At 45.5% G+C, this 21,287-nt stretch overlaps 1 protein-coding gene across 2 annotated transcripts in view; it reads left to right on the top strand.

The window, feature by feature from the left end:
- The window catches only part of SIMC1 (SUMO interacting motifs containing 1), a 26,710-nt gene continuing 5,423 nt past the window's right edge, over positions 1 to 21,287 (top strand). For both annotated transcript variants that reach the window (XM_066618035.1, XM_066618036.1), the window contains exons 1-6: positions 1 to 170; positions 8,310 to 9,074; positions 17,543 to 17,784; positions 18,493 to 18,562; positions 20,432 to 20,580; positions 21,008 to 21,196. In XM_066618035.1, the coding sequence (XP_066474132.1) occupies positions 39 to 170; positions 8,310 to 9,074; positions 17,543 to 17,784; positions 18,493 to 18,562; positions 20,432 to 20,580; positions 21,008 to 21,196 (1,547 nt within the window). In that variant the 5' untranslated portion in view covers positions 1 to 38. The remainder of the gene's footprint in view (positions 171 to 8,309; positions 9,075 to 17,542; positions 17,785 to 18,492; positions 18,563 to 20,431; positions 20,581 to 21,007; positions 21,197 to 21,287) is intronic.

The raw sequence follows: 21,287 nt of genomic DNA on the forward strand, positions 1-21,287 counted from the left end.
CGCTGCCCGGCAGGCCGCGAGTGGCGGGCGGGCGCGCGATGGCTGAGGGCGTTGTTGTCATCGCGGAAAGCAGCTCTGACGGGGACAGCTCGGAGGGAAGCGTCGGCGCTGGCCGCCACCGCTCGCTCAGGAGGAGGAAGCGGCGGCGGCGCGGCCTCCAGGAGCCCGCGGTGAGTGAGCGAGCGAGCCTGGGGAAACACACGGAGGCTTCTCTGCTCCCTGGCGGCCCCTTCGCCGCGCTCTTGGGGCCGGTGGAGCGTCTTCCTCGAAGGCTGAGCGGGCACCGCTGCGGGGGGCTCCCCCTCCCCTCCCCTCCCCTCCCCTCCCCTCCCCGGCTGCGAGCACCGACAGCGGCGGTTCCGCGGGGGCAGCTCCAGGCTGTCAGCTCGCCTCGCACACTTGGGCGGACGAAGCCCGGCAGGCGAGCGCGTCTGCAGCGCTGTTCGTCCGCCCCCCCCCCGTGTATGCCTCAGCTTGTGGTGTCGGAGACCCCAATGTGTACACGTCTACTCAGAAGTAAGTCCCACTGTAGGCAGTGAGGCTTCCTCCCAGGAAAGTGTGGGGAGGATTGCAGCCTCAGAGCACAGTCCGATGCCTTCCTGTTCAGAAGTAAGCCCCAGTCTAGTCAGTGGAGCTTACTCCCAGGAAAGTGTTCATAGGATTGTAGCCTGAGAGCCCAGTCCTATTCCTTTCTACTCAGAATATGGGTTACAAGCCATGATGTGTATGCGCAACCTCCTGATTTTAGAAATGGGCTATGCCAGATGCAAGGGAGGGCACCAGGATGCAGGTCTCTTGTTGTCTTGTGTGCTCCCTGGGGCATTTGGTGGGCCGCTGTGAGATACAGGAAGCTGGACTGGATGGGCCTATGGCCTGATCCAGTGGGGCTGTTCTTATGTTTTTAAGTAAGTCCCATTATAGTCAATGGGGCTTACTCCCAGGAAAGTGTGGATAGGATTGCTGCCTAACTGAACAGAATTAGGGTTTCAAAATGGTAAGGGAGCAATACACACTTTTGGAAATGGAAGTTTTTTTTCTCCCCAAAGGCTTTTTAGCAGGATCATGCCAGACCCCCCCCCCCCCCGAAAATGGTTGCATTTGCAGTGAGAACTCTATCTCACAATGTTTCTGTTAACAGGGTATGAAACAATGTGCCTAACCCATTAGGAGGAAAGTTGGAAGGTTTGAGCCTACAGTACAAACTGCTACACCCACTATTGCCCCGTGCAACAGGCTAATTCCTGGTAGTGCCTTTCCTTTTGGGAATCCTGCTCCTTGTTCATGATCCTGATAGTGTTGCTGCTGTTTTGTGTGCCCGAGCTGCTTCAGGACAGCACCACAGCAATCAGCAGCACCAGAGCAGGCACTTGGCACAGTCCGAGTGAAAGCAGTGGACACAGTGGCAAATGATGGCCATGGCCATTCAGATCACTCACTTTTATTTTTATCGTTTAACTGTGTGTGCAAATAGTACTGTACTCAGGGTGACCAGATGTCATAACTGCAAAAGGCACTCCAAAATGTAGGACATCCAAGAAATGATGGTTCCCAAGTTAAGGCGTGCTCATATGATTGCACGATGCAATGCTTTACCAACAGCACAAATGAAGGGTCGTTTTCAAAGGATTCCTCCTGAGCAGCGTTATTGTGATTATCCCTTAACTGAATTAGACACCCCGGTGCATATCTTTTCCCAATGCCCAAAATATGCAGCAGGGAGAGATCGATTCTTAAAGAAATGGATACATAAATTTTCTATGTTCTCGGACTCTTTAAGACTGAAATTACTGTTAAGTAGTCTTTGCAAAGAGTGTGTTGTGGATATAGCCAAATTCTGTTTCTATGTGGTTTTAAACTCTGGTTTTAAGATTTTAGATAAATAGGTATATGGCTTATGTGCTGATCAACCTAGTAAACTTGAACTTGACATCCAAGAAAAATGTAGGATAACAAAATAAAAGCTAAAAACACTCATGTATATGGATTTCATGTGGTTAATTTAAACACTACATTACTTATTATTAAATTTAAAACTATATTACGTATAATTTATTAATTACAAGAAGGTTATGCGTGTCTGCAGGAGCCTGCTCATGAAAAAATGGAGGACATTTAAGTTCTTTTCCAGGACACAAGGCTAAAAAAAGAGAACATGTCTTGGAAAAAGAGGACATCTGGTGATCCTAGCTGTACTGATGAAAACTCAAACTATATCCATTCTATCCAATATTCCAGTGCCAATACAACCATGCCAAAAGGGTACTTGTTGCATTCTTGGGGGGGGGGGAATCAAGGAGGTCTTGATTGGGAACATTTGTTCCTTTAACTTGGGGCTGCTTTGCAACTGCACTGGTGCTAGAAAGTTGGATAGGATTGGGCTCTAAGGCATCTAGGATTCAGATACTTAGGGACTGCCCTAAAAGGGATGAAAAATGAGATAGTTGAGATGATACGGCTGTGGGTATTGGCTATTTCTTCTTTGGACATTCATCCCTTCCATCTCAAGATGCACAGCTGTTCCTTTAGCAGTTTCAAACAGTTGATAATAGAATGTGCAGAACTGAAATGGAATGAGATTCTCCTTAGTGGAATGCTTGTGGAGTAACTGCCTGTGCAGACTGATGTTGTAATAACCAGTCCTCCCTAATCAAAATTGTACCATCTAGACAAGATTGGTGCTGTGCTATCCTAGGTATTTTATTTTATGAAAACCATTTATATCCCAACTTTTAATTAAGGTGACCTACAACAATAGTAAACAATAAAACCAGGGTAACATTCAAAATGCAGAGCAATCAAACAATTGAGCAGAAAATATGATGCAACAGGTTTCATGTGACTAGCATGTTAAAAGCCTGTCTAAACAGAGTGTGTCCTGATACAGCTTACAGAGTGTACAGCTTACAGAGTGTACAGCTTACAGAGTGCTTACAGTGATACGATACAGAGTGTGTTGTGAACTCTGTGCTTCCTCACAGAGGAAGCAAGAATGAAACTCCTGTCCTTGGGAAAGTCTGAGCATGACCATGGAAAAGTTCACCTCTCACGTTTCCATCAAAAAAATTTCAAGGGTTCACATGGGACACAGATATAGGAGGTAATCCCTATGTCAGAAGAAAAATTACCATTCTTCTAAAGTAGGAACCTTCATTTTCTGCTGTTTCCACAGCAGCTGTGTTACCCCCATCCTGTTTCACTGTGCAGTCACTTTGCACGGACTCAGACAATCATCGTTTTGGCTGGGATCAGTTCCTTTGCATTTTAACAGTCTGGAAATTTATCTGGAAGCATTTTAACAGTCTGGAACCTTTCTGGGGCATCTTTGGTTTTATTTTCCATAGGCTGCAATCCGAACTACACTTTCCTGAGAGTAAGCCCCATTGAACAAAATAGGACTTACTTCTGAGTAGACCTGGTTAGGCTTGTGCCCTTAGTCTTCTGGGCTGTTATGGAAGTATTCAGAGCAAGATGAATGTAAAGATCTGTGACACCCTACCCCCACCATTCTGTTAATTCTGCATAGTCTCACAGATGCTGACATTCTATCCATTTTCCAGTTCATACAAATTTTTATCCATTGTTGTTCAATTTAACTCTTCCAATGGCTGTTAAGATAACTGTCTGTTGCTCTTGGCTTTCTGTCATTTGATAGTGTTCCTCAGTGTCAACCAGAGTTAAGAAAAATGCTATGTTAAATTGTGACAGTTGCATTTAATTTTGGATAAACCTGTGCCTGTATTGGTGAGAATTGCTACTGCTTGCTCCTTCTTTTGTTTCAGATAACCTTGGATGGTATCAAAACACCCTGATTTGTTTTGGCTATGGCAAGCCTGGACTTGTTGTGCCCTTCAGAATAATTTCCACTTGCCTGGTTTTTGGTTCTTGGACTTAGTGTGATCCAGGAAGAACAAATTGCACAGCTCCATTTGGCTTAAGAAAGGTTGAAGACTTTGACTTTAGTACTGAGCAGCTTATGAAAGCTAGAGAGGGCTGACTGCCACACTGCACCTCTCTGCCCAAGAGGCAGAGAAGATTCTTGTTTTCTAACTTAGAAATGACTTGAGATGGTTTTTTCTTAACCAAGTCAGCTGTACATGCATGTGTGTTTTGTCAGCTAAGGACTAAAGCTATTTACATTGCTCTACCTTTCATTACTGCACTACCTTTCATTATCCTATTGATGATTCTTGGGGACTGGGTATTTTATAGGAAATAAATTTTTTAAAAAATATTTGGTATGAGCAGATGGGATGTAAATATCTTAGGGTGCAATCCAGACCTTGACTTGGGCCTGCACAAGTCCCTTGCGCAGGCCCAGGAAGGTCACAAACATGCCATAAGGCACGATTGCGCCTCCTGTGGAGGCTGACATAAGCTACTGCACCGACTTCCTCTCTGAGGCTTGTGGGTGGCCCTGGGGGCAGGCGGGCAGGGAGCAGGATGTGGGGCTAGGATCCTGCAGTTATGCTGTATCCCAGCCCCCATTCCTGGGGAGAATGGAGTGGCTTCAAGCTGCTCCGCTCTCATATTTGTGCCACCTCAAGAGATGGCGCAAATCCGAGGAGACCCATAGGTGCCAGCAGCCCTTACCCGGAGGTAAGGGGAAGTGTTTCCCCTTGCCTCTGGCTGAGCCACTTATGGCCACTATCCTGCGCTGGATACAGCGCAAGCCCCTTGGCTTGCCTGTTCCAGCGCAGGATAGGATTGCGCCCTTAAATTTCTGTATCAACTCACACTTGGCAGCCTTTGATTCTTCAGGGATCCTGGTCTAGCAAGTTATATTATTATCTCATGTATTCCATTCTATTGTCTATTCTGGTGTTTGCCTTTTGTATCATTTTGTAAACTTCCCAGTAAGCCTGTGTTTGGCAACTGACAGATTGGAAACTGACAGCCAAGAGCTGATAGTTGTTGGAGAGAAAGTTTTGCTTTAGGTGGGTGTATATGTATGTTTATTTTGTAATGCTTTTCATGATCAAGCAGATTTTGTCTTGGAAAAGGGATATATTTGGGTATCTGGCTAGACTCCTTCAGTCTGATATTTATTTCAACTTGGTGATACCAGTTGCCAATCACATTCTGTGTGTTAGGATTGAACTTTGCTTTTGTGCTGTTCCCATCCCATGGTTCAGTTTTTTGTTTGTAAAAGGAAGGTACAAAGAGCACAGATTTCATTGGAAGTGGGGTTTGTGCAACCTGAAGTGGGGTTTGTGCATTTCCGTCTGTCTTCATCATGATCAGATAACACTCAACAAGAAGTCTGAGCACCATTTCTCTCGAGTTTGTATTTTTCCAAGTAGTTGTCCCTGCGTGCCTTCAACCCCACCATTTCACAGTGGTGAGCTAGATGTGCGGCGCAATCTTATACATTGCCCCCATGCCTCTATATGATGCTTGCTGCTATCACCCCTTTTTTTACCAATCCCCCCAACTGTTTTTACTAATTGTTTACTTATTATTGTGTTTACTATTTATTGTAAGCCTCAATGTTAATTTTTTTTGTGAAACTTGTAAGCTGTCTTGGGCATTTGCCTTGGTGACGGAAAGGTAGCATATACATTTCTTAAATAAATAATATTTCTCTTTGGAAATAAGTCTCATTGAGCTTTACAGGGCTTATTACCAAGTAAGTGTGAATAGCATTGCAACAGAGAATCATTAAGAGTTGAAAGTTATTGAAAAGAGGTTTTGCTTTCTAGGATGTTCATTTTGTCTCACAGTTGCTTTTGAAAAAGATCCTGCAGGTTTCTGAAACAGTACAGCAACAAATTTATCAGAGGCAAGTGTATACACACCGTGAGCAAAAGTCCTCTTTCAAACCACATTCAATTCTCTGAGGGGGGGAAAACCATCTTAGATATTTCAATGCTATCACAGAACAGAAGGATGTGGCTTGGGTTGTCATGGCAAATGAACAATGAAAATACTTTCCAAATTGGGTTTCTATTAATATAGCACAAGATGTCTAGTGGAAAGTGTGAAAGCTGAGTTTTTGCAGTAAGGTATGTGGTAGTTTTATTCTCTGGGTGGCACAAGGTTGCTGAACGGTGATTTCATGGCAATTTGAAACAAAATTATTGACATTGGGTAATGGACTACAAAAGCTTTTATAACCATTTCAATTGCTCTCCAGTAACACAAACTGGAACAAGTATTTCATTTGTGAAAGCTTCTTGACGGTTCTCATTAGAATCATCTGTACTCTAATAGCAAACTCAAGTGATTGAGTGACTAATACTGTCCAACTTTTAGTGCCGATGCAGCCATGCTAACAGGGCACAAGCTACATTCTGTGGTAGTGGGGCAATCAAGGAAGACTTCCTCAAGGTAAGGGAGTGCTTGTTCCTTTAACTTGGGGCTGCATTGCGACTGCATTGATGCTAGAAAGTTGGATAGGATTGGGCCCTGATTTGGTCTACCTACCAGTTGCATGCAAAACAGGGCCCATCCACAGGCAAGGTAGTAGTTTCTATGTATACAGGGGACTCCCTGGGTATGCTGAAGTGTGTACATTTGTAAATTAGATTAAAATTTGAAGGTATTACCTCAGAATGCCAGGTGCAAGGGAGGGCACCAGGATACAGGTCTCCTGTTGTCTTGTGTGCTCCCTGAGGCATCTGGTGGGCCACTGTGAACTACAGGAGGCTGGACTAGATGGGTGTTTGGCCTGATCCAGCTGGGCTTTTCTTGTGTATTTTTACCAATTGAGTGCTGGAGCTGAGAAGATGCAATCTTCTTTTGTTGTAGGTTTTTATTACTTTTGTATTATACCTAATGGTTAATAGGAAAAAGAAGAATTTTTGAATAAAAATCTAGAAACTGTATCTATTTCCAGCTGGTAAATATAAGTGACTCTCACATTGCCAGTGCAAGGCCAAATGGTAGTTTATCAAATTATTTGTAATTGCTTATTAAATAAACTTTAAAAATTATGTTTTTATCCTATCTCTTCTTCCATAGTGGAATTTGGTGGCACGCATGAGGCTTCCTGGAAGTCCACTTATCCATGAAATGACCTAAGCTAGTCTTGCTTAGCTAGCATTTTTGCCACTAGGGGCTCTTAAGTGTAGGCTTGTCCTTGGAGGTTTGTTGTTTCTAGCTATGAGTGTATGTTTTGCACATTTTTGCCTCTGGATGTCGCTCTTTCTCCATATCCTGGCACTACAGAAGCCTGCTCCTAGAATCCACTTTCCACCATCTTTTCAGGTGCTCTTCTGGCCTTGGGGTCAAGTGCTATGTGGCTACTCTTCCTTACTGGCTTAGTTCCTGGTGATGCCCAGATTCATAGGGCAATGACAAATATCTCCAGCTGTAGACAGGACTCAGATATACAATTCTTGTATACAGATATACAAGGGAGAGGGGCTTTTTATCTGCAAAGTTAGCACAATGGGTAGAACATACAAAGTTGCATTATACCAAGTCAGATCACTGATTGACCAAGTATTATCTGGCAGCACCTCTCCAGTGCTTGAGATGAGTTTTTCCCCAGCTTACTGTGAGATCTCATGGACTGAATTAGTACGTTCTGTGTGCAAAGCAAATGCTCTGCCACTGAGCAAGAATGCTGTCCCTTGGCATTTTCCTGCTAGTCAACTTGCTTATCTTTCAGTCAAGTGGTGTGCATGGTATTCACAATCAGCAGACAGTTATTTATACTCATACATTCCACAATTTATTTAAGTGCCACAACCAGAAATACAAACATGTGGATTGGAGGGTCTCTAAGGCTTGCGTTTTGCGTGCTTCTGTCCTGTAATAAAAAGACCAGCAGGGAGAAGCCTTGCTGAAAGTTAAATTTTGAGGGTTTCTGCAAGGTCTATAGTGTAGCAAAATAGCCAGTTAAGCGTCTTGTCATACATTGAGGGAAGAACCACTTTCTTTTGAGGCCATGTGGCTTGGTGTATGCACATAATAAATAAATAAATACATACATACATACACACACACACACAAAATCCATACAACTGTTTTCTCTGGGTGTGAAAATCTCCTTCCACTCATCAGTCAACCCAGACAGCAAGAGTTGTCCCAAATGAGATGACATTGCAATCCTTCTATAAGATGTTCAACTTTATCTTAGGTGAGACTCTCCAAAGGGAAGGAATACAATTGTGTGGGAGCTTTAGAATACTTTCTGTGCCTCATGGTTTTGATGTTGGCTTAAAGGCCCTGACGGGATACAGCAGTCCCTAAGGTATGCAGGTCCCAAATAATCTGTGTTATATAAATCCAAGCCAGGCACTATTGAAATATTGTTTTTTATCCTGTTAAGGTACACAGTGACCATAACCTTTCTCTCCTTGCAGGAGATCATTGATCTAACTGGAGATGACATGGTTGTGATAACAGCCGTATCCAACAACCTGGATATATTTGACCTCACAGAGACTAAAGAGACAATAGTCAGCCCTTTTCATACTGCTGTGAACCAAAAGTGTTCCACTCCCATCAGCATGCAGCCTGTATGTTCTCCTAAAATCCTCTGCACTACAGACTTTGAGAACAAAGTTGATATACCACTTGGCCTGTGGGACAGAGACTGTGAACAACCTTCTCCCACCGAAGGTGCCATGAAGCAGACCTATTTTCAGAGTGGCTTCTCCCTGATCTCCAACTATAGTGTGGACTCAGAAAGCAGCAGCTACACCACTTACAACAGTGACCTGGGCTCCTTGGGAAGCCCTCAGGTGCCATCTGATGTCTTCTCCTTTTCTTCCACCAATGATAACAGTGAACACCCAATGTTCTTGGACCATATCGAAGAGGGTCCCAGTAGTTGCCCGCCTGAGGAAGATCCCAACCCCCACCTCTCTCCACATCATCAGAGACAGTTCCCAAGCCCCATCTCCCGCTGCTCTCCTGATGTGAGTGTTCCCACATCTCCTACAGAAGCATATCAGCCTTTGCTGGTGGCAAATAACTCGACATCGGGTGCTGTGAGTCCAGGCATTCAGGAACCAAGTGAGCAGATTGACCTCAAGATCTGGGTGAAAACACTGCAGTATTTTCCACGGGTGCCCGTACATCACCCCTTTCTCCAAAATGTGGTGCAGGAAAAAGGAGCTAGACAGGTAAAAATTGGTGAGACAAGCCAATGTCACAAGCAGGGTTTGGGCATATAGGATCTTGAGGAGGATATGTGTTTCTCTTATCTGAGAGCTACTATTGTGGCAGAGCATGGCTTTGGAGGCCCCTTCCAATTGTAGGGTTCTTTTGGACCTCTCTTAAACATTTAAAATGTAAATATACATCTTTTTGCAGGTCTGGGAAATTGTGTATTCTAAAGAATTCATAACAATGAGTATAATAGTTTTAAACAGGTATGCATTTGCTTTGCTGAGTCCTGAGAACCCGTGGAGCAAGCATGCCTGCAAAGCCAACTATGTGCCTGCAAAGCCAACTATGGAAACAAATGTAAACACCTTCCCATCATACCCTAGTTAGGCCCTATGCCCTGTTAATAATATTGTTACTACAAATATTTATATGCTGTTGTTCAATTAAAAGAAAGTTCACAAGCAGTTTAGCAAGGGCATCAACTTGCTAGTTGCGAAGATGGTTTGATCATTTGTGTGAAGTGGGATAGGGATGGCATGGGTCACATTGAGCCTTGTGCTTCACAGCCCTGAGAAACTGCTGTCGTTCCTAACCTTGAGGCTTCTCCCAAATGCAGCCTGCGCAGAGCAACATAGAAAGTTGCCTTTATACAGGGTCAGACCACTGGTCCATCTAGCTTAGTATTATTGATGGGATATTGGATGGGAAGTTTTTTCTGCCCTACATGGGGCTGCTGGGCACTACATCTGGCTCCTTCTGCATACAAAGCATGTACTCTACAACTGAACTGTAGCCCCTAGCAACATAGAGCCCCACTGGATCAGGCCAAAGGCCCATCTAGTCCAGCTTCCTGTATCTCACAGTGGAAGTGCTTTGTGCTGGCTTTTTCTGAAGATTCCAAGCCTCTTCCCCTGCGAAGGACTGAGTGGGGCTCCCCACACCTCCTGGAGCCTCCAGCAGTCCTAACTAAGTGAAAGCACTCCCCCTTCACCCCCTAAGTGATGCAATCCTGGGGATCGCGTTACTGCCTTTGCTCCTTCCCTTGCCCCTTAAAAAGATGGGGGACCCTTTACACACACTGGTGGATCAGGACCCACTAGTTTGACAACCACTGACGTACATAATTTTATGTGTCTCAATCATGTTCCCCCTCAGGTATGTTCTGTCTAGACTGAAGAACCCCAAGCATTATGGCCTTTCCTTGTAAGGGAGGTACCCCAGCCCACTAATCATTTTGGTCTCTCTCTTCTGCACCTTTTCCAGTTTTTTGTATTCTTTTTCAGATGTGGCAACCCAATCTGGACACAATACTCCAGATGTGGCTTTACCATCAATTTGTACAATGGCTTAATAACGTTGGCTGTTTTATTCTCAATCCCTTTTTAAATTATCCTGAGCGTGGAATTGGTCTTCACAGCCACCACACACTGGATCAGCATTTTCATCAAGCTGTCCACTTGCACCCCAAGATCTGATCTGTCACAGACAGCTCAGAACCTATTAGCTCCAAAGTGCATCACTTTACACTTGCTTATATTGGCGCACATCTTAGTTGCTAACAACTTGCCCCCCTCCAAGAAGCACATAGAGGGAAGACTGAGAGGAATAAGTCACTAATGCTGTCTGGCAGTGCAGTGTTTTGGTTCTGGACAGCACTAGCACTTATTGAGCCAGAGCAGTTCATTCGTCTTCCATGACAGGATTGTGTGAAAAGAGGCATATTGGCTCTTTGGCATAATGGGTAATAAGTGGGAGGAGTCATGGTGAAGATGCTTATTGGAGAGGGCTAGGGTGGGGTCTTGCAGACTGAAATACCCAGCATCCCCTGAGGCTTGAGCCATATGGGTGTTCAGCATACTGGATCTTGCTGCACAATACACTGACAGTCCCATGAAGTGGGATGGGTGGATCTCGAGTGTGAATTATAAGAACATAAGAACATAAGAACAGCCCCACTGGATCAGGCCATAGGCCCATCTAGTCCAGCTTCCTGTATCTCACAGCGGCCCACCAAATGCCCCAGGGAGCACACCAGGTAACAAGAGACCTCATCCTGGTGCTCTCCCCTACATCTGGCATTCTGACTTAACCCATTCCTAAAATCAGGAGGTTGCGCATACACATCATCGCTTGTACCCCATAATGGATTTTTCCTCCAGAAACTCGTCCAATCCCCTTTTAAAGGCATCTAGGCTAGACGCCAGCACCACATCCTGTGGCAAGGAGTTCCACAGACCGACCACACGCTGAGTAAAGAAATATTTTCTTTTGTCTGTCCTAACCGGCCCAACACTCAATTTTAGTGGATGTCCCCTGGTTCTGGTATTATGTGAGAGTGTAAAGAGCATCTCCCTATCCACTCTGTCCATCCCCTGCATAATTTTGTATGTCTCAATCATGTCCCCCCTCAAGCGTCGCTTTTCTAGGCTGAAGAGGCCCAAACGCCGTAGCCTTTCCTCATAAGGAAGGTGCCCCAGCCCCGTAATCATCTTAGTCGCTCTCTTTTGCACCTTTTCCATTTCCACTATGTCTTTTTTGAGATGCGGCGACCAGAACTGGACACAATACTCCAGGTGTGGCCTTACCATAGATTTGTACAACGGCATTATAATACTAACCGTTTTGTTCTCAATACCCTTCCTAATGATCCCAAGCATAGAATTGGCCTTCTTCACTGCCACTGCACATTGGGTCGACACTTTCATCGACCTGTCCACCACCACCCCAAGATCTCTCTCCTGATCTGTCACAGACAGCTCAGAACCCATCAGCCTATATCTAAAGTTTTGATTTTTTGCCCCAATGTGCATGACTTTACACTTACTGACATTGAAGCGCATCTGCCATTTTGCTGCCCATTCTGCCAGTCTGGAGAGATCCTTCTGGAGCTCCTCACAATCACTTCTGGTCTTTACCACTCGGAAAAGTTTGGTATCATCTGCAAACTTAGCCACTTCACTGCTCAACCCTGTCTCCAGGTCATTTATGAAGAGGTTGAAAAGCACCGGTCCCAGGACAGATCCTTGGGGCACACCGCTTTTCACCTCTCTCCATTGTGAAAATTGCCCATTGACACCCACTCTCTGCTTCCTGGCCTCCAACCAGTTCTCAATCCACGAGAGGACCTGTCCTCTAATTCCCTGACTGTGGAGTTTTTTCAGTAGCCTGTGGTGAGGGACCGTGTCAAACGCCTTCTGAAAGTCCAGATATATAATGTCCACGGGTTCTCCCGCATCCACATGCCTGTTGACCTTTTCAAAGAATTCTATAAGGTTTGTGAGGCAAGACTTACCCTTACAGAAGCCATGCTGACTCTCCCTCAGCAAGGCCTGTTCGTCTATGTGTTTTGAGATCCTATCTTTGATGAGGCATTCCACCATCTTACCCGGTATAGATGTTAGGCTGACCGGCCTATAGTTTCCCGGGTCCCCCCTCTTTCCCTTTTTAAAAATAGGCGTGACATTTGCTATCCTCCAATCTTCTGGTACCGTGGCCGTTTTGAGGGACAAGTTGCATACCTTAGTCAAGAGATCTGCAACTTCATTCTTCAATTCCTTAATAACCCTTGGGTGTATGCCATCAGGGCCCGGTGACTTATTGATCTTTAATTTATCAATGAGGTCTGAAACATCTTCTCTTTTAACCTCTATCTGACTTAACTCCTCGGTTAGGAGGGGTCGTTCGGGCAGCGGTATCTGCCCGAGGTCTTCTGCCGTGAAGACAGATGCAAAGAACTCATTTAATTTCTCTGCCATCTCTAAGTCTCCTTTTATCTCCCCTTTCCCTCCCTCACCATCCAGAGGGCCAACCGCTTCTCTGGCGGGTTTCCTGCTTCTAACATATTTGAAGAAGCTTTTATTATTCCCCTTAATGTTGCTGGCCATGCGTTCCTCATAAGAACATAAGAACATAAGAACAGCCCCACTGGATCAGGCCATAGGCCCATCTAGTCCAGCTTCCTTTATCTCACAGCGGCCCACCAAATGCCCCAGGGAGCACACCAGATAACAAGAGACCTCATCCTGGTGTTCTCCCCTACATCTGGCATTCTGACTTAACCCATTCCTAAAATCAGGAGGTTGCGCATACACATCATGGCTTGTACCCCATAATGGATTTTTCCTCCAGAAACTCGTCCAATCCCCTTTTAAAGGCGTCTAGGCTAGACGCCAGCACCACATCCTGTGGCAAGGAGTTCCACAGACCGACCACGCGCTGAGTAAAGAAATATTTTCTTTTGTCTGTCCTAACCCGCCCAACACTCAATTTTAGTGGATGTCCCCTGGTTCTGGTATTATGTGAGAGTGTAAAGAGCATCTCCCTATCCACTCTGTCCATCCCCTGCATAATTTTGTATGTCTCAATCATGTCCCCCCTCAAGCGTCTCTTTTCTAGGCTGAAAAGGCCCAAACGCCGTAGCCTTTCCTCATAAGGAAGGTGCCCCAGCCCCGTAATCATCTTAGTCGCTCTCTTTTGCACCTTTTCCATTTCCACTATGTCTTTTTTGAGATGCGGCGACCAGAACTGGACACAATACTCCAGGTGTGGCCTTACCATAGATTTGTACAACGGCATTATAATACTAACCGTTTTGTTCTCAATACCCTTCCTAATGATCCCAAGCATAGAATTGGCCTTCTTCACTGCCACCGCACATTGGGTCGACACTTTCATCGACCTGTCCACCACCACCCCAAGATCTCTCTCCTGATCTGTCACAGACAGCTCAGAACCCATCAGCCTATATCTAAAGTTTTGATTTTTTGCCCCAATGTGCATGACTTTACACTTACTGACATTGAAGCGCATCTGCCATTTTGCTGCCCATTCTGCCAGTCTGGAGAGATCCTTCTGGAGCTCCTCACAATCACTTCTGGTCTTTACCACTCGGAAAAGTTTGGTGTCATCTGCAAACTTAGCCACTTCACTGCTCAACCCTGTCTCCAGGTCATTTATGAAGAGGTTGAAAAGCACCGGTCCCAGGACAGATCCTTGGGGCACACCGCTTTTCACCTCTCTCCATTGTGAAAATTGCCCATTGACACCCACTCTCTGCTTCCTGGCCTCCAACCAGTTCTCAATCCACGAGAGGACCTGTCCTCTAATTCCCTGACTGTGGAGTTTTTTCAGTAGCCTTTGGTGAGGGACCGTGTCAAACGCCTTCTGAAAGTCCAGATATATGATGTCCACGGGTTCTCCCGCATCCACATGCCTGTTGACCTTTTCAAAGAATTCTATAAGGTTCGTGAGGCAAGACTTACCCTTACAGAAGCCATGCTGACTCTCCCTCAGCAAGGCCTGTTCGTCTATGTGTTTTGAGATCCTATCTTTGATGAGGCATTCCACCATCTTACCCGGTATGGATGTTAGGCTGACCGGCCTATAGTTTCCCGGGTCCCCCCTCTTTCCCTTTTTAAAAATAGGCGTGACATTTGCTATCCTCCAATCTTCTGGCACTGTGGCCGATTTGAGGGACAAGTTGCATACCTTAGTCAAGAGATCTGCAACTTCATTCTTCAATTCCTTAATAACCCTTGGGTGGATGCCATCAGGGCCCGGTGACTTATTGATCTTTAATTTATCAATGAGGTCTGAAACATCTTCTCTTTTAACCTCTATCTGACTTAACTCCTCAGTTAGGAGGGGCCGTTCGGGCAGCGGTATCTGCCCGAGGTCTTCTGCCGTGAAGACAGATGCAAAGAACTCATTTAATTTCTCTGCCATCTCTAAGTCTCCTTTTATCTCCCCTTTCCCTCCCTCACCATCCAGAGGGCCAACCGCTTCTCTGGCGGGTTTCCTGCTTCTAACATATTTGAAGAAGCTTTTATTATTCCCCTTAATGTTGCTGGCCATGCGTTCCTCATAGTCTCGCTTGGCCTCCCCTATCACCTTCTTACATTTCTTTTGCCACAGTTTATGTTCCTTTTTATTCTCTTCATTAGGGCAAGACTTCCATTTATGGAAGGAAGCTTCCTTGCCCTTCACAGCTTCTCTAACTTGGCTGGTTAGCCATGCGGGCACTCTCCTGGATTTAGTGGAACCCTTCTTTCTTTGCGGTATACACCTCTGCTGGGCCTCTATTACTGTTGTTTTAAGCAGCCTCCATGCACTCTGGAGAGACTGGACTCTTTTTACCCTCCCTTTCAACCTCCTTCTAACCAGCCTCCTCATTTGAGGGAAGTCCGCCCGTCGGAAGTCAAGGGTTTTTGTTAGAGATTTGCCTGGTATTTTCCCCCCAACGTGCACGTCAAAACGGATCGCAGCATGATCACTGTTCCCCAATGGCTCAGTAACGTTTACATCTCTAACCAGGTCCTGCGTACCGCACAAAATTAAATCCAGAGTCACCTGTCCTCTGGTGGGCTCCGTGACTAGCTGCTCTAAGCCACAGTCATTTAGCACGTCAAGAAATCCGGTTTCCTTATCGTGACCAGAACACAAATTGACCCAGTCAATATGAGGATAATTGAAGTCCCCCATGATTACAACCCTGTCCCTCCTTGTCACCTCCCTGATCTGTTTCCTCATTTCAAGGTCCCCATCAGATTTCTGGTCTGGAGGACGATAGCACACCCCCAGTATTACATCGCTGCTCAAGCCTGGTAATTTAACCCACAGAGATTCTACGGTGGAGTCGGACCCACCTTCAATCTCTACTTTGCTGGATTCTATCCCTTCCTTAACATAAAGGGCCACCCCACCTCCAACACGCCCCTGCCTGTCCCTCCTGTAGAGTTTATAGCCCGGGATTGCGGTATCCCACTGATTCTCCGCATTCCACCAGGTTTCTGTTATGCCCACTATGTCAATATTTTCCCTTGTCACCAGACATTCCAGTTCTCCCACCTTTGCTCGTAGACTTCGGGCACTCGCATAAAAGCATTTATACACGGAATGCCCCAGGACGGGCTGCTTATTCGCTCCTTTGTCCCCGCATCCTCTCATTGTGCCAAACTGTCTATCACATCCCATCTCCCTACCTTTCCCAATTTCTTCTCCTACCCTGCCTTTGTCTTGTTGTTCTCTAACCTCCCCATCCTCATCCCATAGGGATGAGGAGTCCCGAACCGGATGCCCCTCGGCTCCTGTCGGCCTTCCCCCAGGGATCAGTTTAAAAGCTGCTCTGCCACCTTTTTAATGTTATGCGCCAGCAGTCTGGTTCCATTCTGGTTCAAATGGAGCCCGTCCCTCTTGTACAGGCCCCGCTTGTCCCAAAACGTTCCCCAGTGCCTAACGAATCTAAACCCCTCCTCCCTACACCACCGTCTCATCCACGCATTGAGACCCCTGATCTCCGCCTGCCTAGCTGGCCCTGCGCGTGGAACAGGTAGCAATTCAGAGAACGCTACCTTTGAGGTCCTGGCTTTCAGCTTCCTGCCTAAAAGCCTAAATTTGGCCTCCAGGACCTCCCAGCTACACTTGCCCACGTCGTTGGTGCCGACATGCACCACAGCCGCTACCTCTCCCCCAGCACTGTCTACTAGCCTGTCTAGACGAGAAGTGATGTCCGCAACCTTCGCACCAGGCAGGCAAGTCACCATGCAGTCCTCACATCCGTCGCAAACCCCCCTCTCTATGTTTCTAATAATTGAATCCCCCACTACAAGAAGGCCCCGACCCCCCTCCCGCCGAGGAGTATCCCGAGTGCGCTCGGATACGGGCCCATCCCCTGGAGAAGGGATCCCCCCTAGGGGATTGTTTCCCTCCTCTCCAGGATGACGTCCTCCAGTCCCGAGACTTCCCACCCGGGCAGCCGAGGAGCTGCACGCCTGAGGTTGGGACGAAGCCTGATCGTCCCCAGAAGTCTCCCCACGGTCCTCCTCTGGCTGCCTGCGCTTCTCCAGGTCGGCCACCAAGGCTTCAAGGGAGCGGACGCGTTCCCTGAGAGCCTGGAGCTCCTTGCATCGAGGACACACCCATGACTTATGCCCCAGAGGCATATAATCATACATGTGACACTCGATGCAGAACACTGGATAGCCCCCACCCTGCTGCTGGCTGTCTGACTGCATAGCTTTTTTGTTGTTGTTGTTTTATTTAGGGGTCCTTTTAAAAACCGTACACTGGATAGCAATAAATAATTAAACAATAAATTAATTAAATAAATAATTTATTGTTTTTATTATTATTATTATTATATTAATTATTTTATTAATTAATAAATTAAATAAATTATTTAATTTATTGTTTTATTATTATAAAACAAAAATTTATTGTTTTTATTGTAATTTATTAGCAATAAATTAATTAAATAAATAATTCATTTCACGTGTCTTCTCACCTTGCCTCCCACGAAAGCTTCTGCTTACAGAACTGAAATAGTTTTTAAATAAATTCCTCAGGGTCTTTACAGATAACTTTGGGCTCATGAAGCTGAATGCATTTCCTTCAGCTTCATACAAACAAAGTAGGCCCAAAGAAGCCAACCAGTCATCTGTGGCCAGGAACTGCCTGCAATTTTGCTCTCTCACTGTGTGCACAGAACAAGCCATGGAAACCGCAGCCTATCCCGTCTCAGAGACTGAGCATGGTATCCAGCACTATTGAGGAGAACTTCTTCCAGGGGACCTTGGACTTCCTTATGGATTACGTATCCTGCCGATACTATCCCCCAAAGGAGATCACATTCTGTGTGCTCAGACGAATTCTGCTGAGCCCTGAGCAACAAGAGATCCAACAAGAGATATTAAAGGATGCCTACATGCTGCTGCTGAAAATCCAGGCGTATGTATCTTGCATGGGACTGCTAATCCTTTTTAAAATGTAATTCTACTTTTTATTTTGTGTGGAAATAATCCCCTAAGGCAGGGGTCTCCAAACCACAGGCTGAATTCAGCATAACAAAAAAGCCATCTAGGTGTGGCACTCTCCACAGCTGTCTTTCTTCCTACCCAATCATTCCACAGTGTTGTGACAGGCAGCCACTTCCCCTGGGAAATTGGGGCACAAAGGCATTTGGGGCAATGGTCAGCAAAAGTGACTGCCCAGCATGAGGCTTTGGAATGATCCGAAGAAAGGCGGCTGCAGTGCACAAGTGGTTTGAAGACCACTACCCTTAATCTTTTTTGAAGGGTCACAGACCCCTTTGAGAATCTGATGAGAGCTGTGGACCCCCTCCCCAGAAAAATGCACATAAACACTTACAAGTGTTTACATGTAAACTAAGGTGAGTCTGTTCAGGGAAGAGCTTAACATCTAAGAAACAAACCCCACCACTATATGGAGACCTCCTGCTCAGGACCACAGTCAGTAGTAGCTCTACACTGCCTGGTGACTCAGTAATTTCCCTAAACCAGGGCATATGTATTCACAAACTTACCCAAGAAATCAATTGATTGGGCATTGTTCAGGACACATTTCAAAGTAAATTACTGGAAGATAAAAACCTGATAAAAAGACTTGATGGTATAACAGATCCTATTTTAATTTCAGGCTTCACCCAGCAACAGCAGACACAGTGGTCTGGGACTGGCAGCTGCTACGTGAAGTTATGGAAGAGCAGGTTTGTGGACCACACTCCACTGTCAGGGAAAATGATTGTAAAGATCATAATTCTGCCATCCTGTGACTCTGAAACTAAGGCCCCAATCCTATCCAACTTTACAGCACCAATGCAGCTGTGACAATGGGTATTCTGGGGGGCAGGGGCAGTCACAAAGACCTCTTCAAGGTAAGGGAACGTTTGTTCCCTTATCTCAAGGCTGCATTGCAGCTGTATCAGAGCTGGAAATTTGGATAGGATTGGATCCTAAGTCAGCACTAGGATGCCAGCCCCTTTGCTTACAAGCCAGTCTGACAGAGCCTGCTTAAAACATTAGAAGACAAGACAAGAAAGCTGTCTGGCTAAGCTACCGAGTTCTTGTTACTGAGCACAGGCTTGTTCAATGCATTTGTGATCTCTGGCTTAGGGTTACAAAATAGTTCTGAATAGGTCCTGTTGAGGGCAAAGCAAGCAGATGTTTGGCTTAATTTTTGTGTTTTGCTTAATTTGTAAACTAGAAGGTGGATTGCAAACATTCTAAATTATGGGACCACAAAAGGATCATTACACAAAAGGAGTCTGCTTGTGGGCATGATGCGCAGAAGCATCCAGGCAGATGTTGGGGCTGCACACTATACAGTCTGCAGATTGTGCACCTACTATGGACACTGCCCTTTTTGTGGCAGGGAGATGTTCTGGGTATGCACACAACCACCTAACCCAGAATGGTATGGCATCATCTTTAGGTACATGGCTTGTGGGCTGCTTGGGATCATGCTCCCAGGTATGCTGAGATTTGCACTGCTGTGAAGGTTGGGCAAGGATTATTTTGTGAGGATGGTACCTTCAGTGCATAATGTCCTGTGAATGCAAACCTCAGTTTCTTTATTTTGGCTTTGCCCTGGCTACTGGCATGGGCTACAACAGAATGTTACAGAATGAGTTTACTTTCTGGCTGTTTCTGGTTAGAACACAGATTGTTAACATCACTGTTTATGCCCCACTATTACATCTTTGGATAAATACTGCAAATTCTTTTTCTTTCTCTGTACTTTACTAGTCTATAATCTAGATACTGTAATATCTATAGCTCTCATGGGCAAAGCCATTTCAGCTTAGCAGTTTCTGCCACAATTCCATGTAAGTGCAAGATTAAGCATGATGAAAGACTCCTTGTCTATATGATAGCTGAGATGGCTTGAAATGTGCTGGCTATGCTAGGAAGAGGAGGTGGAGTAAAATTCATTTGTATAGCACTGAGTGTGCAAACCTTGCACACCTTGTAAACTAACCTTGTAAGGTAAGTATTACCCTCATATTGCAAGTAGGGGGCTGAAACTGAGAGGGAGTACCTTGCCTAAAGCCACCTAATGAGTTCATGGCAGAGGTAAGATTTGAAATTTGAGTTTCTGATTTGTAGCTCAGCCATATCCACTTTGCTTCATCAGCTCCCAAAGGGAAGGTGGCACTGATTAGGATTTCTAGTGTTAAGTTCAGTGCCACCTTCAGTTCCTTGCCTATCTCCAGAGTTAGCAGGGCAGAATAAATTCTGGAAAACTAAGAAACCTGTATAAATGTGCATGATTTGTATAGGTCAAAGAACTTGGGTAACCTAGCCCCAGCATTTGGGGAGTGTGTGTTAAGCACAGAAAAGCAAGTAACTATCCTGCCTATCTTGCATGTTTGCTGGCCTGCTGCAACAGCCCTTCTGGGCAAATGATAGTCATAGGAAATGGTTTTAGTACCTTTCTTCCCTTGTGCATGAGCAGTTGTCTCCTGTGACTTGCACACTGGCTCAACAGCTTGTGTGTGCTGCTCACCAAATTTGAACCCTTTACACAGGAGGACTAGGAATGGTCATTCATTGTTCTCTTTTCCTGGCTCTGTCAGAAAGCAAAATTTCCTGGGAGACTCTTGTTCCTGCAGTATGTGATCCAGACCTTGGAGGATGACTTCCAGAGGACTGCCAAAACAGGTGTTCTGCACAAATCCATTGCCAAGACAATACTGTCCTGTGACAAGTGTTCCAGCAATGTCAAGTAAGTAGCACCTTACTTCACAGAACCTTCAAGGCAGACAAGGCCTTGAAGTTCAAGTGTCCTAGAAACTATTGTACATGCACACGTATTTGAAGACTGAGGGCACAGTCCTAACCCCTTATGTCAGTGCTTTCCAGCACTGGCATAGCGGTGCCAATGGGACATGTGCTGCATCCTGCAGTTGGGTGTCACTCACGGAGGCTTCCTCAAAGTAAAGGAATGTTTGTTCCCTTACCTCAGAGCTGCATTGGATAAGGGGTTAGGATTGCACCCAGAGTCAGCCAAACACATAGATACTTGCAATGTCCCAGTTGGCTAAAATCCCTGAATCTCTGTGAGATTCTGATTGCTTGAGCATCTGAGGAACAGCTGTGTTCAGGCATGCAAAAGGATGCATAAGTATATCTAATGAATACTTTGGTTTTAGGGAAGTGATTGAATGGCTAGTTGCTGCAATCACTGGTATAAGGTTTTCCCAGCACAGAAGACTTCTGCAGAAACCACTAAGTCCTCAATTAGAAGCCTCTGGAGCCAAGAGCAGCACTTTAGCACCAGAATTGCACTTGGACCAAACAATGCAAACAGATGAGACCTTGCTGCAGCTTCAGTCCCAAAAGTAAGCCAAGATAGTCTTTACTTTTTCTGTTTGAAGTTTGTATTATAAAGTATGTATGTGTTTCTAGAGATCCCACTTTAAGTAAAATCAT

Source organism: Tiliqua scincoides, chromosome 2 (genome assembly GCF_035046505.1).
Source record: "Tiliqua scincoides isolate rTilSci1 chromosome 2, rTilSci1.hap2, whole genome shotgun sequence".
Taxonomy (NCBI): domain Eukaryota; kingdom Metazoa; phylum Chordata; class Lepidosauria; order Squamata; family Scincidae; genus Tiliqua; species Tiliqua scincoides.